The sequence below is a fragment of the Castanea sativa genome, chromosome 12 (genome assembly GCF_040712315.1).
Source record: "Castanea sativa cultivar Marrone di Chiusa Pesio chromosome 12, ASM4071231v1".
NCBI classification, from domain to species: domain Eukaryota; kingdom Viridiplantae; phylum Streptophyta; class Magnoliopsida; order Fagales; family Fagaceae; genus Castanea; species Castanea sativa.
In genome coordinates, this window is record NC_134024.1 from 14475227 (window position 1) to 14497702 (window position 22476).

At 36.2% G+C, this 22476-nt stretch overlaps 1 protein-coding gene and 1 long non-coding RNA gene across 2 annotated transcripts; one reads left to right on the plus strand and one right to left on the minus strand.

Moving 5' to 3' along the window:
- Nucleotides 1-3620: 3620 nt before the first annotated feature.
- On the minus strand, nt 3621-7588 carry LOC142620870 (uncharacterized). The gene is made up of 3 exons (XR_012841650.1): nt 7292-7588; nt 5959-6020; nt 3621-4326 (listed from the first exon to the last, which is right to left on the minus strand). It is a non-coding gene; the product is annotated as an uncharacterized LOC142620870 (long non-coding RNA).
- An 8281-nt stretch (nt 7589-15869) lies between these two features.
- LOC142619568 (protein HOTHEAD-like) lies at nt 15870-21888 on the plus strand. Its single transcript, XM_075792711.1, has 5 exons — nt 15870-16096; nt 16602-17246; nt 17840-18252; nt 20940-21460; nt 21712-21888. Exons 1-5 carry the CDS (start codon nt 15973-15975, stop codon nt 21761-21763), a joined length of 1755 nt encoding a protein of 584 aa, XP_075648826.1. The 5' UTR covers nt 15870-15972; the 3' UTR covers nt 21764-21888.
- The last annotated feature ends 588 nt before the right edge of the window (nt 21889-22476 follow it).

Genomic DNA, 22476 nt, shown 5'->3' on the forward strand with positions numbered 1-22476 from the left:
CGACAGAAGGGTTTAACACCAGGATGATCCTTGTAGATAATGGCAACTCCGCAGACATCATCTATCTCACCGCCTTCCAGCAGCTAAAGTTAGATCCAGGGAGGCTGCGTCCTTTTGAGTCCCCTCTTGTTAGCTTTAGCGAGGACAGGGTGTACCCAAAGGCATAATGACATTGATAGTCATGGTGGGGACATATCCTCGATAATTAACTCATCAATTGGACTTCCTTGTGGTAGATTGTCCCTCTTCATACAATGTGATCATTGGGATTCTCAGGCTCAATTGCTGGAGGCCAGCCACGTCCACATATTGCCTAAAGGTAAAATTTCCAACGGAAGATGGTGTAGGAGAAGTCAAAGGAGATAAAGTACTGGCTAGAAAGTGCTACCAAGCAGTGTTGGCTGAAAAGGAGAACCATATGTGGATGATCAAAGAGAAAGATGAGGAGAAGGTGGAAGCCCTAGAGACCTTGGAGCTGGTAGACAGAGAACCAGCAAAGACCACAAGAATAGGGACGACCATAAGCACAGACGTGCGATACAAACTAGTACAATTCCTCAAGGAGAACCTAGACATATTTTCCTAGAGCCATGAAGACTTGCCCGGCATATCCACAAAGAACATCAAGCACAAGCTAAATGTTGACCCTAAGAAGAAGCCCGTCCAATAAAGACAACGAGTATTCGCTCTAGAAAGGAACCAGACTATCACAGACAAGGAAAACAAACTGCTGGCAGCGGGCTTCATCCACGAGGTCTACTACCCGGACTGATTGGTCAACGTCATCCTTGTAAAGAAAGCAAATGGAAAATGAAGGATGTGCGTAGACTTCATGTACCTAAACAAGGCCTGCCCAAAAGACAGCTTCCCCTTGCCAAGAATAGACCAGTTAGTAGATTCCATAGCATGGCATAAGCTCCTGCCCTGCTAAAAATGGCGGAGGAAGACTAAGAGAAAACTGCGTTCATCACAAGCTAGGGGCTTTACTGCTACGAGGTGATGCCCTTCGGGTTGAAAAATGCAGGAGCAACCTACTAGAGGTTAGTGAACAAAATGTTCAGTTAGTAGATCGAGAGGTTAGAGAATATTGCATTCGCCTTGATTGTAGCCTCACGTAAGCTGCACCTCAAATTCTAGGCGAATCCTATTTTAGTGATGACGAACTAACCTATAAAGAAGTCAATGAACAAGCCCGAGACTAGAAGAAGGGTGATCCAGTGGGCTATCAAGCTCAGGCAGTTCGACATTGAATACCACCCCAGGACCATTATCAAGGTGCAGGCATTGGCAGATTTCATCTCAGAATTTACAATCCCTAACAAGGAGGGAGCTACGAACAAACTAGAGAGATGGACGATCCAGACTAATGGTTCGTCAGTCCGAAAAAGGGGCAGAGTAGGGGTCGTCATCATCACACGAAAAGCAAAGACGCTCAAGTATGGAGTCCAGCTTACATTCCCGGCCACCAATAACAAAGCTGAATATTAGGGAGTATTGACGGGTTTAAAGGTTAGAAAGGCGCTAGGAATAAAAAATTTACTCCTTTAGAGCGATTCCAAGCTCGTCGTAGGTCAGATAAAGGGGGAGTTTGAAGAAAAAGAGGAGAGGATGCAACTTCTGGCACATGAATTCGATCAAGTAGAGTTCACATAGATCCCTAGAAACCAAAATATGGGGGCAAATGAGCTGACGAAGCAGTCATCATTAGAAGCAAGGCCAATGGATACAAATCTGAAGATTGAAATCCAGAAACGTCCGAGCATCGAAAAGGTCCTTACCTTCGCAATCTAGAGTGGGAACAGTTGGATGACCCCGATCCTGTCCTTCCTTCAGGACGGATGGCTTCCACAAGACACCGAAGAAGCCAGGAAAGTAAGGAAAATGGCAGCTCGATTCACGATCCTAAATGACACCTTGTACAAGAGAGGCTTCTCCTGCCTTACTTGAAGTGTGTCAATGAAGAGGAAGAAAAATATATTCTAGAAGAGATCCACGAAGGAATTTGTGGAGACCATGCAAGCTTAAGATCCCTTGTCAGCAAAATTATCTGAACGGGCTACTTTTGGCCTACTTTGCAAAGCAACGCAAATGAGTTTGTCAAGAAGTGTGATAAATGCCAGAGGTTTGGGAACGTCCAACGCATCCCATCTGAAAGACTAACGATAATAGCCTCCCCTTGGCCATTCGCCCAGTGGGGACTTAACATCGTTGGACCATTACCCCAAGGTAAAAGATAGGTAAAATTCTTGCTAGTGGCTATTGATTATTTCACGAAATGGATTGAAGCAGAAGCACTAGCGACCATAACAAAGGAAAAGGTTCAGAACTTTGTATGGAAGAATATAGTTTGTCGGTATGGGATACCACGGACGATCATATCGAACAACGGGCAGTAGTTTGACAGTCAAGGTTTCAGGGACTTCTGCTCATGATTAGGAATCAAGAACCAATTCTCATCGCCCGGTCACCCCTAAGCTAACGGACAAACTGAAGTGACGAACCGGACCTTGCTCAAGATCATTAAGACTCGGTTGGACGAGGTAAAGGGCTCATGGCCAGAAGAGTTGTCCAACGTTTTGTGGGCATACATGAATACAGCAAGAACCCCGGCGGGAGAGACCCCCTTCAGCCACACCTATGGCACCGAAGCAGTAATCCTAGCCGAGGTAGGAGTCACTAGCTTGAGGCGAGAAGTTTTTCAAGAAGGCAGCAACGACGAAGAACTAAGAATCAACCTGGATTGCTTGGACGAGTCTAGAGATGGAACATCCTGCAAAATGGCGGAGTACCAACAGAAGATATCCGAGTACTACAAAAAGAGGGTGAAGCTCAGACGACTAAATATAGGAGATCTCATCCTGCGCAAGGTCACATTTGCTACCAAGGACCCAACCCAAAGGAAGTTTGGCCTTACAGAGTCACTCATTACTCTAGACAGGGCAACTATCACCTAGAGACGCTAGACGAGAGGACACTACCGCAACCATGGAATATCAAGCATTTAAAACAATACCATCAGTAAATGTAATAAGACAATTGTATTCGTGCTCAAGCAATTTAAGAATTATTCAGCCAGTATGATGTGTGCAGAACTAAAAAAGAAAAAAAAAATTGTCTAAGTAACAAGATTTCACCTTGACGGATGTAAGTTACAGACGAATCTAGAAGTGACAAGATCCCTTCAATGGGTGTAAGTCACCAAAAATTATTTAAGTAACAAGATTTCGCCTTGATGGATATAAATTACAGACGAATCTAAAAGTGACAAGATCCCTTCAATGGATGTAAGTCAACAAAAATTGTCTAAGTAATAAGATTCCTCGAGGCGGATGTAAGTTACAGACGAATCTAAAAGGGATAAGATCCCTTCAATGGGTGTGAGTCACCCAAAAATTGCCTAAGTAACAAGATTCCGCCAAGGCGGATGTAAGTTACCGACGAATCTACAAGTGATAAGACCCCTTCAACAGGTGAGTCACCAAAAATTTCCTAAGTAGTGAGAATCGGCTTAGACAAATGTAAGTTACCGACGTATAAAAAAATGTGTGGCTAAAGGAAGCGACGAATCAGACAAAGGTCACATACAGTCAAAAAATGACATACACGACGATACAGGCAAGTAAACAGGTAAACATTGAATAATCAATTAAATGAAAAGCCCAAAAACACTAGGCATTGTTCTTGAATTAAAATATTGTTCTGAAAGTAGAATTAAAAAGCCCAAAAAATACACTGGGTACCCAAAAAAAAAACAACAACAAAAACAGGTACATCAAATGTAAAAGCAGGTACAATCAACGGGTTCAAACTGCGGCTGCGTCGTTAGGAGGGGGCAAGTTGGTATTTCTAGGGGTATCACCAGCAGTAGCAGTAGACTGGGAGGCCTCGTTAGCCAACATCTCCTGGTCCACCTCTTCTAGATCCAAACTCTCCAGGTCTACTCCAAAGGGATGCTTGACTAGGTATCGACGAAAGAGCTCAAAGCCCTTGTAGTACCAGCTGAAGAGCACAATGTTGTACTCCTCAGTTTGCTAGAAAGCTTCAACGGCCTTTGCAGCAATGGTCTTTAACTTCTCCTTCACGACCTGGAGTTGCTCATCCTTCTCTAGGGTCAGCTACCTCTCTGCTTTGAGATCGTCCCCTAGGACCTTGGCCTTCTCCTTGACGGTGTTAGCCTCGTCCATGATGGAGATAAGATCCTTCTTTAGCTTGGAATTCTCTGCCTCTAAAGCCTCTATCCTAGACGTTGCCGACGAGACCTTGGCCTTATAGGTAAGGAAATCCGAGGCAAGGTGAAGACTCTCGGTCATGCCCCAAACCCAATACCTGGATTTAAACCTAATATTAACAATAATCAACTTAACTTATACAAAACTTTTACAAAAGCTCCCCTCTTTCTTTTCATTCTTGTTTCCTTACTTAAGTGATATAGCCTTTCACTTGACATTCAGAGCATCTACACTGTACTTAAAGAATAACATAATCCACCAGTTATTCAAATTCTAAATTTCGCATAATACATCTCTTAATACTTTAAGGTACACAACTTTCATTAGATCCTAAAATACATAATATTGCAAAGCTAAACATCAAATTACTAGTTTGGATCTATACTTTTAAAACTAAAACCAGTTCCTTCCAAAACTCAACTAAGGCTCCGTCTACTCCAAAATAAAACTTGTTGACTGAAAGAGTGGAAGGGGTGAGCTACACTGCTCAGTAAGGGTAAGATATATAAGAATTTAATAAGAATGCATGTAAATTAAATCATTTCATTTTACGATTATTCAGATAGGAGAACATCTTTTCATGCATAGTATTTTATACTATTCATAATAATAATTTATACGTTTTTTCATAGGAAAATATTGTTCTCATTTTTCTTATCAAAATAATATTACCAAAACCTTTCAGGCTGAATTTCTTTTGTTTCTTACAAAGTCACCAAATACAATGTTGATTGTTTAAAATCACATATATATAGTCTTATTACAAAATAATCATTTTAACTTAAATCAAATAATTGGTAACTCTGTCTTAAACTAGAAACATCTTGACGAATAAGAATACTTTTCGTTATAAACTTCTTCTCGTAAAATATTACGACTTTCATAGTCATAAAACTTAACACTTCATGAAGAATAGATATCTGATGACTTTTTAACATAAACTAGCACTATTATCAGAAGCTTTATCTTTATAGAACACTAAAACATTTTCATCAGATTCTTTATTTTTAAAACACAATAAAACTTCAGAAACTTTTATCTTTAAAGAACAGTTTTTCTTTTCATCATAAACTTCCTTTCATGAGAGCTTTTAACTTTTCATAATGCATTTAAACAATTCATTCTCTCATGATTAATAAAATAATATAGTTGTTCATAACATATTGGTTAGTCCATATCTGATAAATCTGTATTTATTTGGGAGGCTTCTAGCATAACTGTGCTAGGCATCCAACATTCCCCACAATGCCAGGTATTCCCGGGATCATATCATAATACATATCTTCAACTATGAGGGGTAGGTTGACATCCTCCACAAGTTGGCCATTACCAAGAAGGGTGAGTACAACAAAGCCAGTCCCACTTTAATGGCCAATCAGATAACATTTTCCATGGAAAGTCAGTAATTTAACCCCTACTGGCCGAGTTCAAATAACCAGAGGACATAACCCAAAAATATTTCATACTTATACATCATACTGAAATTCATAGTTTGCATAACATTTCATAGTAAAAGCATTTCCATTGTTTTCTTTAAACATCATGTTTGTGGGTTTAGTAATAGCATCAATATGCTCAAATCATATACATAAGGTTTCGAAAGTTCACAAACATATCTTTGTCTGAAACATGGCTATATGTCATATCTCTAACCAAAAGCCTTTTAATGCATAATACACTTTAAAATAACCTCTTGATTTACCAAATGCTCATATAACTTATCCTTTACCTGAAAGCAGAGGAACTGAGAGCCTAAAGTCGAAGGAACTTAGACTTGGGTACTGGTAATACCTAAACCAAATATCAAAGCATATTACTATCAATTACTCCTTATCATAAACTTACGCATTCATCTCAAAACCTATATCTTAAAATCAAGGAAATCTTAATCCCACCTCAACAAGATTCCCACAAACACAAAATACATTTATCAAACAACATGATGTACTAAATCACAAAGAAACCAAAATTCTCACATTAATCTCATATCTCTAGAAGAGCCAACTTTATTTCAAAAGGTGCTTTGAGATTAGGGCAATAATGCATGCATAAACATAAACTCTTTTAAGCATGGTCATATAACCATATACACTCATATGGCAATATGAAAAAACAGTAGAATGGTTTAGAACTCCTCCTTTGAGTACTAAACCTTGAACCAAGGTATACAAAATTTAGCTATGATCCACACATACCAAATGATGACCATAATAAATTATAGCTCAAATCATTCACCCTAACTTTAGAATTAAATCCTCAAAGTTAGGCATGTCCCTTACTGTACACTGTTTTATTCTAGCAGCATATACTTCACTTATAAAATACAAATGGGCTATCAATTCACATCTAAAATTCATGCAATTTTACAGAGAAACTCCTCTGGATGTCTAGTATATACCATCTCAATTTCGGAGTCAAAGAATAAAACCATAATTTACTAAAAATCATACAATACAGCATACTCAAATCTGTCTTGATAGAATTTTATGCAACTTAGGAATTAAACCATTATTTTTATATTGGTCCAAATGCTGTGAGACCACTTACATTACAACCATATGTGTCTTAGAATTCATAATAACTACTCCTAGCATCCAAATTCACTGTATACAATTTAATACATAATTTATCATGCATAAACACAGAATCTGTCACAGAGGCAGCTTTGAAACATTTTCTTGTAAAATCATAAAATGATTGCAAATAGTCTTATTATCATATGGGAATTTTTAAACACCCATTAGACATGTTAGAAAACACTTATATACAGTCATTTAACCATTTAGAGCAAAATCAAATACAACAAAAAATCTCAACAGTAACATCAAAAGTACTCATCCCAACTTTTTCTTACTTCCTTAATCATATACAATCATTAATTAGTAAAAACCCTAATCTACCTTCAACAAAACCACCAACACAGATTCAAAGCTTCTTAAAACAACATATAAATATAGATTTACAAGTTCATGATTTCCTAATTTCACAAACCACAAATACCATTACTAAAGATTCCATGAAGAAATTATAGATTCTAAGGTGAGAGTAGCTAGAATCCTTACCAAGTTTACGGTTCTTGAGGGGAAATAGAAGTAGAATCATTCTTGCATGAAAGGATTTCCCTTTCCTAGTTGCTGGATCCGAAAGTATGAGAGGTAGAGCTTGAGAGAGTCTTTGAGTTTTCTAGTTTCTTTGAGAGAGTATGAAGAAGAAATTAGTTGGAGCTTTATTTTCCTTTTGAGGTGTGGACCCGTGGGTTTGAGAAGAGAGACTTAAGAGAGCTTCTAGCTCTTTCGTTAAGAGAAAAGAGAGTAAAGTGAGGTGAGAAATTCTGATTTGTGTGGACCCGTGGGAAATGAGAGGAAGAGAGTTTCTTGGATATTCTAGTTGTCTTGAAAAGTCAAAGAAGAATAAGATGAGGTGTTGATGATAAGAACAAAGAAAGAAGAGTAGTGCAGTAAAGAAAAGATAAGGGAGAAGGTTTTGTGGGGCACGTGTGTTGATAAGGAAAGAAAAGGTTGACTCACCTTTTCAACTTTTAGTATTTATACTTTTCACCCTCCCATAGTTCTATATTCTAGAAATGTCTAAATAATAAAATAATTTTGCATGTAAATGCTTAACTTTATACACTTAATTAAACCCCAACAACTATATATCTAATAACTTAACCACTTAATAAAGTTTTGTACATACTTAGTATATATTTATAATACAATTAGTCTTTCACTTATTTATAATCTTTACAATTTTTATTCAAAGGCATTATAAAATGATATATTTATTAATTATTCTTCTATTAATTTTAGAAAGTAAGTGACTCAAATAATAATCAACCATTCAAACACATAGTTTAACTATAAAGTTGGGTCGGGGTGTTGCACTCTCCCCCAGTAGCTGAAAAGAGGATCCAACCTTCAAAACGATGCAAAAAAAAACAAAAAAACAAACAAACAAACAAACAAACAAACAAACAAGAGGGTGAAACTACACAAGTACGTTACCTGGACAAGCTTATGGACGTGTTGGCCCATAACCTCGTTAGAAGGGGTGCCAGAAAAGACCCCCATCTCCTCAGCAGTAAAGGCCTCCCGCGCCCTAGCCAGCTCAAGGCCAGTGTCGTCCCAAATGCTAGACGAGTGAGAAACAACCTTCTCCTTCCCCTTCTCGGCCACACGGGGTTTCTTTGTGATGGGAATGACCTCTTCAATCAAGGTAGCCAAAGAAGTTGTCCTCGTCATCTTAGTTCCCAGGGTAGCTAAGGTGACAAAGACCCCCTTCTCTACGACACGAACTGTCCTCTTCCCGAGATTGGACAGAGGCTCATTCTTCTTCGACCTCATTTTTGCGTACATCTCCTGATTGAATTCTCTGCAAAAAAGAAACACTTGTTAAAAAAAAAGGCAGAAACAGTGACGAACTAAATAGATTACTTACTCTTCTTCTCTTCAATCTCAATGGCGCACAAGACGTAGGTGGACGGCTTTGGGCCAAGACAGTGCAGAGCTAAAGTGCGGGGATCAACCAGATTGTCAAATCGTCGATCATTTTAGCGTACTCTATGGTCGCCTCAATGCGTTTCCTTCCTATTCTTGAGCTTGGGTCATCTCTTAACTGCACAAAAGCAAACAAGAAGATCAGCCATGATAGTATATACAAATGAACGAAAGAAAAAGGACTAGCAGAAAAGACAACACACCTAGACTCGGGGTTCTCCACCGACAAAGCAACCTAAGGAGATCACCCCAAACCTCTTCAAAGAGAGTCTCCTAATCATCCTCGGACACAAAAAAGAACTGGGACTTCCAATATCTGAATGACGAAGGCAGGTCCCTGAAGATCCTAGTCCTCCTCTCCTAAGGCACCAGTTCGTAGTACCCATGTTCCTTGGACTTCTTTAAACGGTACAAATAAACAAGCTCATCCACCTTAATCATATCCCCTTCAATGATAGCCAGCCATATTTTCATACAGCAGACCACTATCCTCCACGAGTTGGGCATAAGTTGCCTAGGAGCAATATTGAAATGGCCGAAAAGCTTTATAATAAAAGGGTGGACAAGGAATCTAAGCCCGCTCAGGAAAGCAACCTCGTAGAAGCATACCTCCCTGGGTGAAAAATGACAGGCCCGTTCCTCCTCGTGGGGAAGATGAACCCTAACCCTCTCAAGGAACTAGAATCTCTCTCTAAACTTGGAAAGCGTTTCGGCGTCCAGGTGACATGCCTCCCTGAGAGCGTGAAAGGCCTTAATTTGCCGCGAGCCAGAAGCGGCGGTGTCCTCTTCCATCTCCACAGAATCGTCGCTAGATGACAACCCCGTCTTGAGCTACTAGATCTCACCTCTGACATCACTCTTCGCTCACCAGCTAGATTCTCGAACCAATCTACTAACTAACGTAATAAGGGGAACACGTCAACCAACATTACACTTAGACACTTACCCTAAAAAACAAAGCTTTCAACTAAGGGGGAGAAGGAACGGGAAGCACCTAAAGGAGCCCCCAAACGCGCAAAAAGAAACAAAATTGAGGGGCAAGCTATCCTAACCTCAGAACCACGAACCATGGAAACCCAAAGAACCAAGGAAGAGAGGCAAAAATCCTAAAACCCATACCATTTATCAAAACCTGAAAACCCAAAGCAACCAAAAACCCGTACAATTCATCAAAACCTAAAACAAAAAAGAAAATCATAAGCCTACACAACTTATCTGCGTAACGAAAAGCAAAAAAAAGGAGGGAAAAATGACATCCCTCAAAGGAAGCAACCACAAAAAGAGAAAGCTTGAGGAAATCGCAGCTTGGAGAAGAAGCACAAGATCGCAGCTTGGGGAAGAAAAAGCACAGAGCAATGATGGTGAAAAAGTGAGAGAAAATGAGAAAAGAAAGGAAGTTTAAAAACAAGGCACAAAAAACTGAAAAACCAGCGAGAAACTTGAGGGTCACACAAGTGGGATATTAACTCCACCAATCAGGGCAAGCCACGTGGCCACGATGTGTACAGCGCTGCCACTACGCATTAAATGTGGAACATAATCTCAAGAGTCATGTATGGACAGAAAACCTTTCACCTTCTGGTGGCCGTCCTAACATGCACTGATAACCACAGAGCCTGGAGGGGCATCTGATGGGACCGACAAACTCTCCTGCCCAGACGACCTTATTAAGAAAGATCGTCCACCCTACCTTGACATGGACGAACACAGGCAAATCATTAATAAGAAGTTTTTATGCCTCGATTAGTTACGAATTAGCTGTCATACCGTTGGGAGCTCATCAACATCCACATTAATGAGCCTTGAAGAGTTATAAAAAGAGGCACTAAAGCCACAATTAAAGCCCCAACGGCTAGAAACAGTGAAGCTATATATACAAGTCCACCATGACTGAACCAGGTACATACACTCAACTAAATTACATTCTAGCTTACCTTATTTTGATATTCTGAGCTCTCTTATTTCCTAAAAGGCTTCCATTACTAACTTTATCATCGGAGGCCTTGTGACAGGCACCACCCCGGTGACCATTTAAGGAGAGCTTTCATCTCACATCTTACAGGCTCAATGACGAGGATTTGACACTGTCTGGACGAACCTACACAACTGACGATTTTGACATCATCAAATTCTATGAAGACATTTATCATAGCAAAATCAAAGGAAATTAACTCATTACATATTTGTTGTTTCAATATTCAGTAAGTGGGTTCCTGTTAATTAGCTCAACTGGTAAAAATTTTTATGGTTGAATAGGATATCTAGGGTTGCATCTTACACGTTTTGAATTGATGATGATGGACCAAATTCAATTGTTCTCATTTGGCTGCATGATTTTGGGTTCTCTTTTATCTACTTTAAGTGGCCTTAAATTAAGGACAAAATTTTGCTCCAAACATGTTTGTAGCCAATGGCTCAAACACCACTCAATATCTTTTTATTAAATGTGAATTTTGATAAATTCACTGTTATAGATTACATTTTATTCTCATATCCTTCATACTTGCAAAATTATCAAAAAATTAAAGATCAATAGTTATGTTATTAACAAATGTTTACATTTCAAGTTTTTGTAATATCAGATTATGCATAAAAAAATAAATTTATGGATCGAATAGTAAATAATATTTGATTGAAACGAAATTTGACTTGCGTGTTAAGATTATAAAGAACATGCAATTCAACAAATAGATTTTCAAAATATGTAATCATGTTAATTTTTTTAATGGGTGTTTGGGCCAAACTTCCTTAAATTAATCCAAATGAGCAAGACGTAAGTACAGTACTTAGGTACTATTCCTTAGGTTCCCCTTTTAAGATTCTTGCCATATGGATTTTTTCTCATGGGATGGAAGTGTATTAGTTAGTTAAATAGTCACATAGCTGAATCTTAAAATGGAAACCTATGGAACAGCATCTTAGGTACTGTACCTAAGTTTTGTTTAATCCAAATATATCTAATCCTGGGCATTCTAAGTCCTTCACACAATGTAAGATAAAGATGACTGTAACATTAATGGTATTTGTCCTTAAAAATAAATAATAAAGGGAAAAAGAAAAGCAACTATTTAGTCCATACAAATACAATATCAAATTGGGAGCACTGAACTCAATCAATTTACTTAGAGCATTCACATCTGGTGTCTAAAAAATACATATTTTACACACTTAAAAGGTATTTTATCTATTGTACCATCCTATTTTATAACTCACCTAACATCCCAATTCTTATTTTTCAACCTTATTCATTTATTTATTCATTTCTCTCTCTTCCTTCCAAATTCTTTCTCTCTCTTTCACTCCTTTTATATCTTTTCCTTTGAATAAAATCAAATCAAATAATAAATTTTTGTTTTACAACCATGCTATGGTAGTTTGTATATATACAAACTTACTATTCATAGTTGCCAAAAATTTTGTAGCAATAGCAACCCGAATAAAGCATGTTTTGGGCTTTGAGAATGTAAAATAGCAATTTGGAGGTGGGAGGTGGTTTACACCCCCAATCACACACACATATGAAGTCCCCCCCCCCCCCCCCCTCCCCCACACTCTTAACTTTCTTTTTACCTTCTTTTATTTCTAGCCAATCCATGAACTCAAAAAATTCAGTACATAGGTGGCATAAAAACTAATTTTTTATCATCACAATTAACCTGATCATTTTTTTTTTCATTTATCACTTAATAGTAGAGACAATTTTGACATAATTCCAAAAAGCTAGGAACTAAACTAACACATTTAAAATAATAAGAATCAATCTGACACAATAAATAACATCAGGGACCAAGATTATAATTTACCCTAAATAATAAAAGATCTGGTTTACGGGTGCCCTTAGGGTATTTGTTAATGAATTATTTTAAGAAAGTTTTGATACCATTTTTCATAAGAAATATTTAAAAAAAAATCCAAAAAAAATCAATTTCTTTTTTATTTTCCTATAAAAAGTTTTTAAAAATATTTTTTTAAATCAATACCCTTACGACATCCATTAATTTTTCACAATAATTATTAAATTCACTTGCAAAGGAAGATAATCGCCAACGTTAAACTAAAAGATCACAAAAGGTTATAAATGCCTAAAAAGTCTGCAAGCAAGAGAAAATAAAATCCCAAGTTCAAATTGATCCAAATCCACACACATAAGACGTGATGAGGCATGGCAGGGCGTGTTGAGATTCATAAATAAAATATAATTTTATTGATGCTTAAAACATTAAGTATGCGTTTGGATTCAGATTATTGTTGTGCGTCTGGTGTTTGGTCATAGGTGGGACCCATGCAAACAGTAACGAAGAAAAACGCCAAGTCTGGGAACTGAAACGTGTAGCTTATTTTTCCTTCAATGCACCGTTTCAGTAAAACACTGCATGTGTGTACTATTTCAATCAAATTGGGCATGTACTGTTCCTTTCCTTGTCATTATTATTTTATTTTTTGAAAAACTTGTACTAGTACTAGTCATCAACCTAGAAGCTTCTTCATCCAAGAACAAATCATCAATCTTTCTCACTGCGGTGTGCACCACCACCAACACTGCACCAATCAACAACACCACCAAGATGTTCAAATGCATGCGTGTTCTTCAAGTTCTTCCCTGAACATGACTATTCATGTTCTTGAAACCCAGCAAACCTATCAAAACAGAAGATCAAAACAGTGAAACCAAAACCATATGAATCAAACCCATGTGGAAAAAAAAAAATCAAACCCATCAAACGATCAACCGATCAAACGATCAAACCCAGCAAACGCAACTGATTAAACGGATCTACCTAGCAAACGCAACCGATTAAATGGATCTACCCAGCAAACGGAACCGATCAAACCTAGCAATCGATTAAACGAATCTACCTAGCAAACGCAAATCAAACCCATCAAACCCACCGCCGATCAACCAATCCACCACCAAGAGGGAACCCGATCTTCCCGGCGTCGGACTGGTTTGTCTTCCTCAACTCTTCACTAGCGTCGGACCGATGTAGGTCTTCCTCGTGGATTTCTCTGGTAGGTGTGGACCTCTCTTCTCGAAGACACAGGCGTTCGGGTGGGTGAGGAGTGAATAGAAGAAAAAAAAAAAAAAAAAGTAAAAACGCAACCCTTACATACTTTCACCGGAGCTATAGTACCCAGACCCAACAAATAATCAGCTGGCATTTTTCACTTATTTGCTACAGTGTTTTTCAATTTTTAGCAAAATAAGCGGTATCCAAACAGACCCTAAATACACTTTGCTACGCATATCACTCTTCACTATTTCATTGTTTGCTTTCTTATTTCTTACACTTAGGGCACGTTTGGTAGACTGTAACGAAAATTACATAGTAATAGGAATAGATATTACAAGGAATAAAAGATTATGTAATGTAATATGTATTACCATTTATTTGTTTGATGAAAACACAATAATAGAACCCTGAAAACAATGGAATGAAAACATATTAAATCAAACTTAAGATATATTTTAGAAAATATCTTTCTCATATCATTATATTTCCTAAAAAATAATATTTTTTGAATTTGAAAGAGAGGTTAGTTTTTTTAATGATTTATTATTTTCATAATTGTTATATACATATGGAAAGTTTGTTTATTTGGAAATATATTAATTTTAGAAATCAATGCACCTATCAAGGAATAATTATTACAACCCTTTTAGAGATGAATATTTATTCTCAAGGAAGACAATTCCGTACCGTACCATCGGAATTTGTCGTACCGATACCTACACCGATACTGAAACAAGGTAGTTTCGTTCCGATTTAAATACTGGCCTTACCGGGTCGTTTCGATTGTGCCAGAGACTAATATCGAATTTCGGCCGGTATATTCATACCAGACCGAAACAAAATTCTTCAAACTCTTTGCACAACATGTGAGAGAGAGAGAGAAAGAGAGAGATAAATCTGTATTTGATTTGTTTTTAGTGTTGTATATTCTTCAATCTTCACGCAGCAAAATAGAAAGATGGAGAGCATTTGTTTAAATTTGATTTATGTAAGGGAAAGAGAAGCATAGAAGATAATGAGAGGAGAAGACCGAATGTAAGGGTAAAGAGAGGGGAGGTAGGTCGGGGTTGTTGAAAATTAAATGAACATCAGCATAAAGAGTGAGGGAGAAAGTGCCATATGTGTTTTCTTCTAGTAAATAGAGTCCCACTTTTTTAACTTTCCATTAGATGGTCAAACTCAAATAGTAGTTTTTATTTTTATTTTTAAACGGCATAAGCATTTGAAATTCATTTGAGTTATATCCAGTGTTTCACTGTCAGGCTAATGAAAAAAAAGATATATATATATATATATATATATATATATATATATATATATATATATATATATATATCACGAATTTCTCTTTTTTAAGTAATATACCGTACGGATTAACAAATAAGGGATTTGGCTTCTTTTTTTTTTAGACTTTACCCTTTTATTAAATATATTAATTTAGATATATAATATTTATATATAATGTGATAATTCCGAAACGGTACCCCAATATTGATTAGTATCGAAATATTTCATTATTTGAACCAAATCGAAACGGTCTCCAGTACAAAATTGACTCTCTTAATTATTCCTCATTTTAAAGAATGATTATTCATAATGAATAACTATTCCCTATAATATAAACATAAGTAGACTATTAAATAGCTAAACCATAAGAATAACTATTACATTACAACAGCATCGTACCCTTATTTGCTATCTCAGTGTACTTAACACTTTTCGATGCTACACACTTATTCGATTCTATACAATCTGTAGAAGGCCTTATACAGAGAACAGAGAACAAGTACTGCAATAAGGAGACAATAACCTAAAGTCACTCACCTAAGTGGTTGAAAATGGAGAAAAACATGGCAAAAAGAGAAAAGTCAACAAAGGAAGCACCTCTTCATCTTGAACTCCTCTTCACAAATCTGTACCTTTTTTTTTTGTCTTTCCCATTTTAATTATCGATGCATGTACGCATCCATGCTTTTCACTAAGCCTAAAAGCCACGTCATTGATGCCTTGTTTGTTTTTGATAAGAAATACCAAATCCTTATCCAAAGGAGCTCACGTTTAAGTTGCCTTGCATGTGCGCAAGTTTCATGCAATTGAATCATTAAATCATCTATATATTTGTGGGGCTTGCTCATTAAAATTATCTCTATATATAACATCATTACCCAAAATATATAGAACAAGGTAGGGGATCTTTAAAATAGTTCTCAGTTTACACTTCTTAAAGGAGATTGCATGGCTTTTGGTTCTGTAAAGAAGATTTCAGCAATTTTTTATATGGGCTCGCGACGTTATAGCTTTATAGGGGCTATTCTTTTTGGAATTCTCATGTTTCATGGCTTTGTTCACGCAGAAAAAGGTACACAATATCTTTTAGTTTACAGTTTGTTCTCCCCCTGAGACACAGTATCATAGAGACATACACTAATATTAGGTTTAACTCACTTTCAAAATGTCTAGGTGGCTTAGCTATATTTTATGCTTTGAAATGTGAGAATACAATATCCTAGTCTTGTGGACTGAATTTGTGTTTAATCAACTATACTTGGCCTAATTGATCTTGTTCGAAATTGAATTGGTGTTTTTTCTATCACACATTGTAAGGAAAAAAGAAAAAAGAAAAGTAATCGAAGCCCACACTAAACTTAGAAAATAGTAAATTTAGGACTTTAGTGGAGATGGAGTCATCGCCTACTTTGATACCATAATAACTTATTGACAGTCTCAAAAGAAGTTATTAAAATATAGTAAAACTAATAATTTAATCATTATTCTAACACTATCCTTCACTGTATTGAACCATTTTTTTTGTCCCAACTTCTTTTGTTCCAACTTCTTGTATCTCTTTTCCTTTCTACATGCAGCTCCAAACTACACGTTTGTTAGAGAAGCAACTTCAGCCCCAGCAATTACATATTACGACTACATAATCATTGGCGGAGGGACCTCTGGGTGTCCACTAGCAGCAACACTTTCACAAAATGCAAGGGTCTTAGTCCTCGAAAGGGGAGGATCTCCTTACGGCAATCCAAACATAACCAACATAGAAAATTTCTCAGACACTCTTTCGGATACGTCTCCTACATCTCCTACTCAACAATTCACTTCCGAAGACGGTGTGCACAATGCTCGAGCACGCGTTTTAGGTGGTGGAACCGCCTTGAATGCCGGATTCTACTCGCATGCTAGCACTCGCTATGTAAAGGAAGCTGGTTGGGACGAGACATTGGTGAACAAATCTTATGAATGGGTGGAAAAGTTGGTGGTGTTTAAGCCACCAAAGGTAGACTATCAAATTGCTGTGAGAGATGGTTTGCTTGAGGCTGGGGTGTTGCCCAATAATGGGTTTACGTATGATCATTTGTATGGGACAAAAATTGGAGGAACGATTTTTGATAAGAAGGGTCATAGACACACTGCGGCAGATTTGCTTGAGTATGCTGATCCAAGAAAGATTACTGTTTATTTGCATGCAACTGTGTACAAGATTTTGTTTAGGTATAATAATGGTAAGGCTTTTTCATTGAGTACTTGCATGATATGTCTTACCTATTGTAACATGAGGTGTGTGAATGGGTCCATTTGGATTAAATTTGAGGTTTTTTCAACCTTACTCGACTTTTTCGAGTTAAGAAATCTCCATTCTCCAATGATCCAATCAAATCCAAATCAGCCAATGATAACTCTAAAACCAACCCAATACGTAGGGATTGGGTTGGATTGTTGGTTTAGAGTCATTTTGTTAGGCCTAATAAAAAAAATTCAGTTTTTTTTTTTAATTTTTCAAATTGATTATTTAATAAATGATTGCAATTTACACAATTGAGTCTAACATTCTGAATTCATTTAAAACTATCAAAATTAAACTAGTTGAGTCCCAAAATCCAAAAATTCATAAACAAAACAAAAAACTTTAAAATATAGTATATACTTTTTAATTATTAACAGTGTGGTTGGGTCAGTTTAGTTGGGTTGAAAGTTTTGTCAATCCTAACTCAACTTGACCCAAATTACAAGAATATTTAAAACATAATCCACCCATCAACCCAAAAATAAACAAAGGAAAAAAAGAGATAATTTCGTCTTGATTATTTTGATGCAGGAACAGCGAGACCACAAGCTTATGGTGTGGTTTTCAAAGATGCATCGGGAGTGTTTCACAAAGCATACCTAATGAAGAACTCGAATTCGATGAATGAGATAATATTATCAGCCGGTGCAATTGGAAGCCCACAGCTATTGATGTTGAGTGGTATTGGGCCCAGTGACCATCTTCAGGCCCATGGGATCAAGGTAGTATTGGACCAACCCTTGGTGGGTCAAGGAATGGCTGATAATCCAGTGAATATACTCACGATTCCCTCTCCAATTCCAGTTGAAGTGTCTCTGGTTCAAACTGTGGGCATCACTAGGTTTGGTAACTACATTGAAGCAATCAGTGGACTGAGTCTGAGTTTTTTACTTTCTTCTTCGGCTCAAAGACATTCTAGAGACCCAGGGCTGTTCGTAAATAAGGTTTTAACTTCCTACTCCATATTTACATTTTAAAATTTAATTTTTTTTATAATATCTATAATTGTGTATAATATATATGACATATTTTGACACCATGAATGCATAATGATGTCACAAAGTGAAGGACAAAGTTTATCTCCAAACTTTCCAATAAAATGATATAAATAAAGTTAGAAGATTCTCTCCAAATTAGTTTAGAGAAAAACTTTCTCTCAAAGTAAATGGCATTGATTGAAGTTTTGATTGGAAAATCCACATGGAGTCCCTTCTGCCTATTAAATTCAAAGTTAGCAGATGCATACTCTGTAGTCCATGATGTGAATTTTTAAACAAGATATGAATCTATTTGTTCTTGATCGTAACAAATTAATTACTAGCTAGATATATCATTGCGTTTTTTATTGGAACGCATTTGCACATTTCATTCTCAAAATGTATAGGATAACTCGAATTCAAATAAACACTAATATAATTATATTTGTAATTATTTACATAAGATAAATATTAAGTCTCAACTCAAAATCATGTGCATTCTCTTAATATATTGGATAGATCAAAACTTAGGAGGTACAACATGAACTATGCTTAGGTTTTTTTTCTATTGAATAAGTTTATCTACTTAAATGAATAAGAGGTAATTACAGTAAACTTACTTGTGGTTAGACCCGAATTTACTTTGCCTACCCATGATTTGAAAAGTATTATTTTAGTCATCTGAGATTTATTCTGTTTGTTTTATATAACCTATTTCTATTAAAAACAATGGTAAATATATATTTTTGTACTCTTTTTATGTCTCATTCCTCCCAAAACAAAAAATACGTACAAAATCAAAATAAAATAAAATCAAAAGAAGTCATTTGTAAAAATTTAGGGGGTGTTTGGTATATGCACTTAAAAACTGAAAATATGTGTTTGAAAATATGTGTGAAAATACGTGTGGGTGAAAAAATATATGGAAATACGTGTAATGGTGTTTAAAAACTGAAAATATGTGTTTGAGTAAATGTACCAAACGGGGCCTTAGAAACTTGACTCAAGAACTCTAATAGATCACAAATGTAATTGCAACACTAAAGGCAAAATATAATGCATCTTAACTCTATCCATTGCTTCTTCTTACTTGATTTCATTTATTTCTTAGGTTCTCTCCTCTCTTCTCCTACTCTACGTCTCTTTATCTCTTTGTTTTGTCTTTGACTCTCTCATCTCTTACTCTAGTTCAAATTGGTGGTAGCTTTGGGTCACAGTGGGGATAGTGGAGGAGCACAAGAATGGTTGTATGGGTTTGGGTTTTGATTTATGGAGGAGGAGCACATCTACCTTAGGTCTGGGTTTGAAGGAAAGCATGACATATGGGTTGTTATGGTCGATCTAAGATTTTGGGTTGTTGGGACAGTCGCGTCTTGGTTGCAGTGTTGCCATGGCTGAGGTGGGTCATTGGTGTTGTTGTTGGTGGCTCTCTTTCTTCACTCAAAAACCAAACCCCAAACCCTCTGTCTAAGTCGTTTTTTGTTTGATTTTGGGATTGGGTTTCTTTTAGTTTTTAGGATTTGAAAAAAGGGAGTTTGGGGCATGGCTATTGAATGGATCGTGGGTTTGGATAATTGGAGACCCGTTTGATAGAGCATTTTAAACACACAGTTTCAGTTTTTAAATAACATTATACGTATTTCCACCCATTTTTTCACCTACACATATTTCAAAAAACTATAAACAACATTACTCAAACTCTTCTACCAAACGGGCCTTGGATTTGTGTGGTTGTGTTGATTTTTGTATGTCTGAGCTCCTACATCAAATAGAGTAGTAATGGCTTTTGTACAAAAGACAAAGGGGACAGAAATTGCTTGCTTCAAGCTGCTTCATTAACATCCTTTTGCTGTAGAAGAGGCATCTATTCACAATCTTAAATGAGTTATCAAATACGGTTCAAATCAACAATTTAAACCCACTTCCCAAATGGTTTTTAGTCAAAATACTTATGGCGATAAATTAGAAACCAAGATCAATGCAAAACTTTAGAAGAAAAACAATACCATTTATTAAGTTCAAAATTGCAACAGCACTTGTATTAAACGTTGGCTATATGTAGGAGAGGACCAACCTCACAATAGCTTGGTTGATCTAAGCTTTTAATGTCTTGTGAGTAAATGGGTTTGATGCAGTTGGTATGAATTGGGGAAGGAGTTTGGAGCTTGTTTTTTTTGTTTCTTTGATGGTGGATTTTTTATTTCAAACAATGGATTTATTTGTTGGTGGATTTTGATGGTGGTGGGTTTCTCTGTTTTGATGGCGAGTTTCTTTGACCGTGGATTTCAGACGATGAGTTTTGATGTCAGGTTTCTTTGTTTAAAGAGTTTTTATTGGGTTTGAATTGGTTGGATGTTCTTGATTTTTGCAAAACCCTCATTTTTAACTGTATTTTTTCTTAATTTTGTATGTTTTTATTTATTTATATGGGAGAAGAGAGACATAAAAGGGGAGTAAAAATACATATTTACCCATGTTTTTAACAGAGGTGATTACGAAAAACAAACAGAACAAATCTTGAGTGAGTAAAGTGATACTTTTCAAACTACAGATAGGCAAAGTGAATTCAAGCCTAATTATAGGTAAGATTAGTGTAATTACCCCCAATGAATAAATTAACTTTTAAAAAAACTATGACTTTGCTCAAATTGCAGACTGACCAGCCCTTCACAGTGCCCACAAAAGCAATGGCCAAGGAGAGTTTTAAAGGTGGTTCGATAGTTGAAAAAGTTACAGGTCCCCTCTCCACAGGCTATCTCGAGCTTCGAAACACAAATCCACATGACAACCCAGCAGTTACCTTTAACTATTTCAAAGAACCAGAGGACCTAATGAGGTGTGTTCAAGGCATGAGGACCATTATAGAAGTTGTAAATGCATATCCATTTTCAAAGTTCCGGTATAGCAATATGACAGTGCAAGCACTGATAGATATGATGGTGAGTTTACAATTGAACAAGAGGCCACGACATCCTAGTGCTGCGTTTTCCTTGGAACAGTTTTGTATAGACACTGTCATAACCATTTGGCATTTCCATGGAGGTTGCCAAGTTGATAAGGTTGTTGATCGTGATTATAAGGTTCTTGGTGTGGATGCGCTAAGGGTCATTGATGGTTCAACATTTTTACGCTCACCTGGGACTAACCCTCAAGCTACTGTTATGATGCTTGGAAGGTAAAAGCTTAAGCTAGTGGAAAATAGAGAATTTAATCATTTAACTATTATTTTAAGACTTAAATTTTTCTTTAATGGGTCCAACATGCATGATTTTAACCTTTAAAGTAAGAGATAGAGTGGAGACAATGCTTAATTAAACTTTAATGACACATAAGTATAAGATATTACGAAATGGTAAATTTGACCAATTAAATTTTATTTCCACATTCTGTTAGTCTTAACTTGTAAATTTTCCCCTTTGGATGCAGGTATATGGGAGAGAAGATTTCGCATGAAAGATGTTCACATGGGAGGAAGTAGAAGATGATTTTATACTTAGATTTTACAAGTATCAGGCTTAATGCATTTGGGGGATTAAGTCAAAAATTGAAATCAAGACCTTTTATATATTTAAATATGACTTAAAAAAATAAATATTACCTAAACACTATTATTTTGTTTTAAATGCAAAATTATTACTAATTAACATGAACCACATATAATATTTAAGTCTATAGATACAAGAATTTTGACAAAACTTTTTCACACATTTTAATGTTGTAGATTGATAATGGTAATTAAAAGAATGATGTTAGTAGTAGACATATGTGAAAACTAGTAAAAGTTTGCCCAATCAACTATTGTGAAAATATTGTGAATTTTTGTGTATTGCTCTTTTTTTTTTTCTTTCTTTTTTCAGAAATGCTACATTCACAATATATTTCACAACAAATCTTAGGTGCTAAGTTATTACTGGTTCTAATTTGAATCCATTACTGAAATTATTTTTTTGCCATCAATAACAGCCTATAACAGCCTGCTACTTTGAATTTATTGTGAAAAATGTTACAAACGTAGCATTTATCTCTTCTTCTTCTTTTCTTTTCTTTTCTTTTTTTTCATTTGATAAAAAAATATTATTTTATTTATTAACTAATATTTGGGCTTAATTAAATTAAATTTGGGACCTTTTTTTCTACTTGGGGTCTTAGGCAATTGTATCAATTTCTTATAGTCTAGAGCCGACATTGACA

Excerpts from the sequence above, each read along its gene's own strand:
- LOC142619568 (XM_075792711.1), top strand. The coding sequence starts at position 15,973 with ATGGCTTTTGGTTCTGTAAAGAAGATTTCAGCAATTTTTTATATGGGC. Across the intron at positions 18,253-20,939 it reads CAGGGCTGTTCGTAAATAAG|ACTGACCAGCCCTTCACAGT; the intron begins GTTTTAACTTCC and ends CTCAAATTGCAG. Across the intron at positions 21,461-21,711 it reads ACTGTTATGATGCTTGGAAG|GTATATGGGAGAGAAGATTT; the intron begins GTAAAAGCTTAA and ends CTTTGGATGCAG.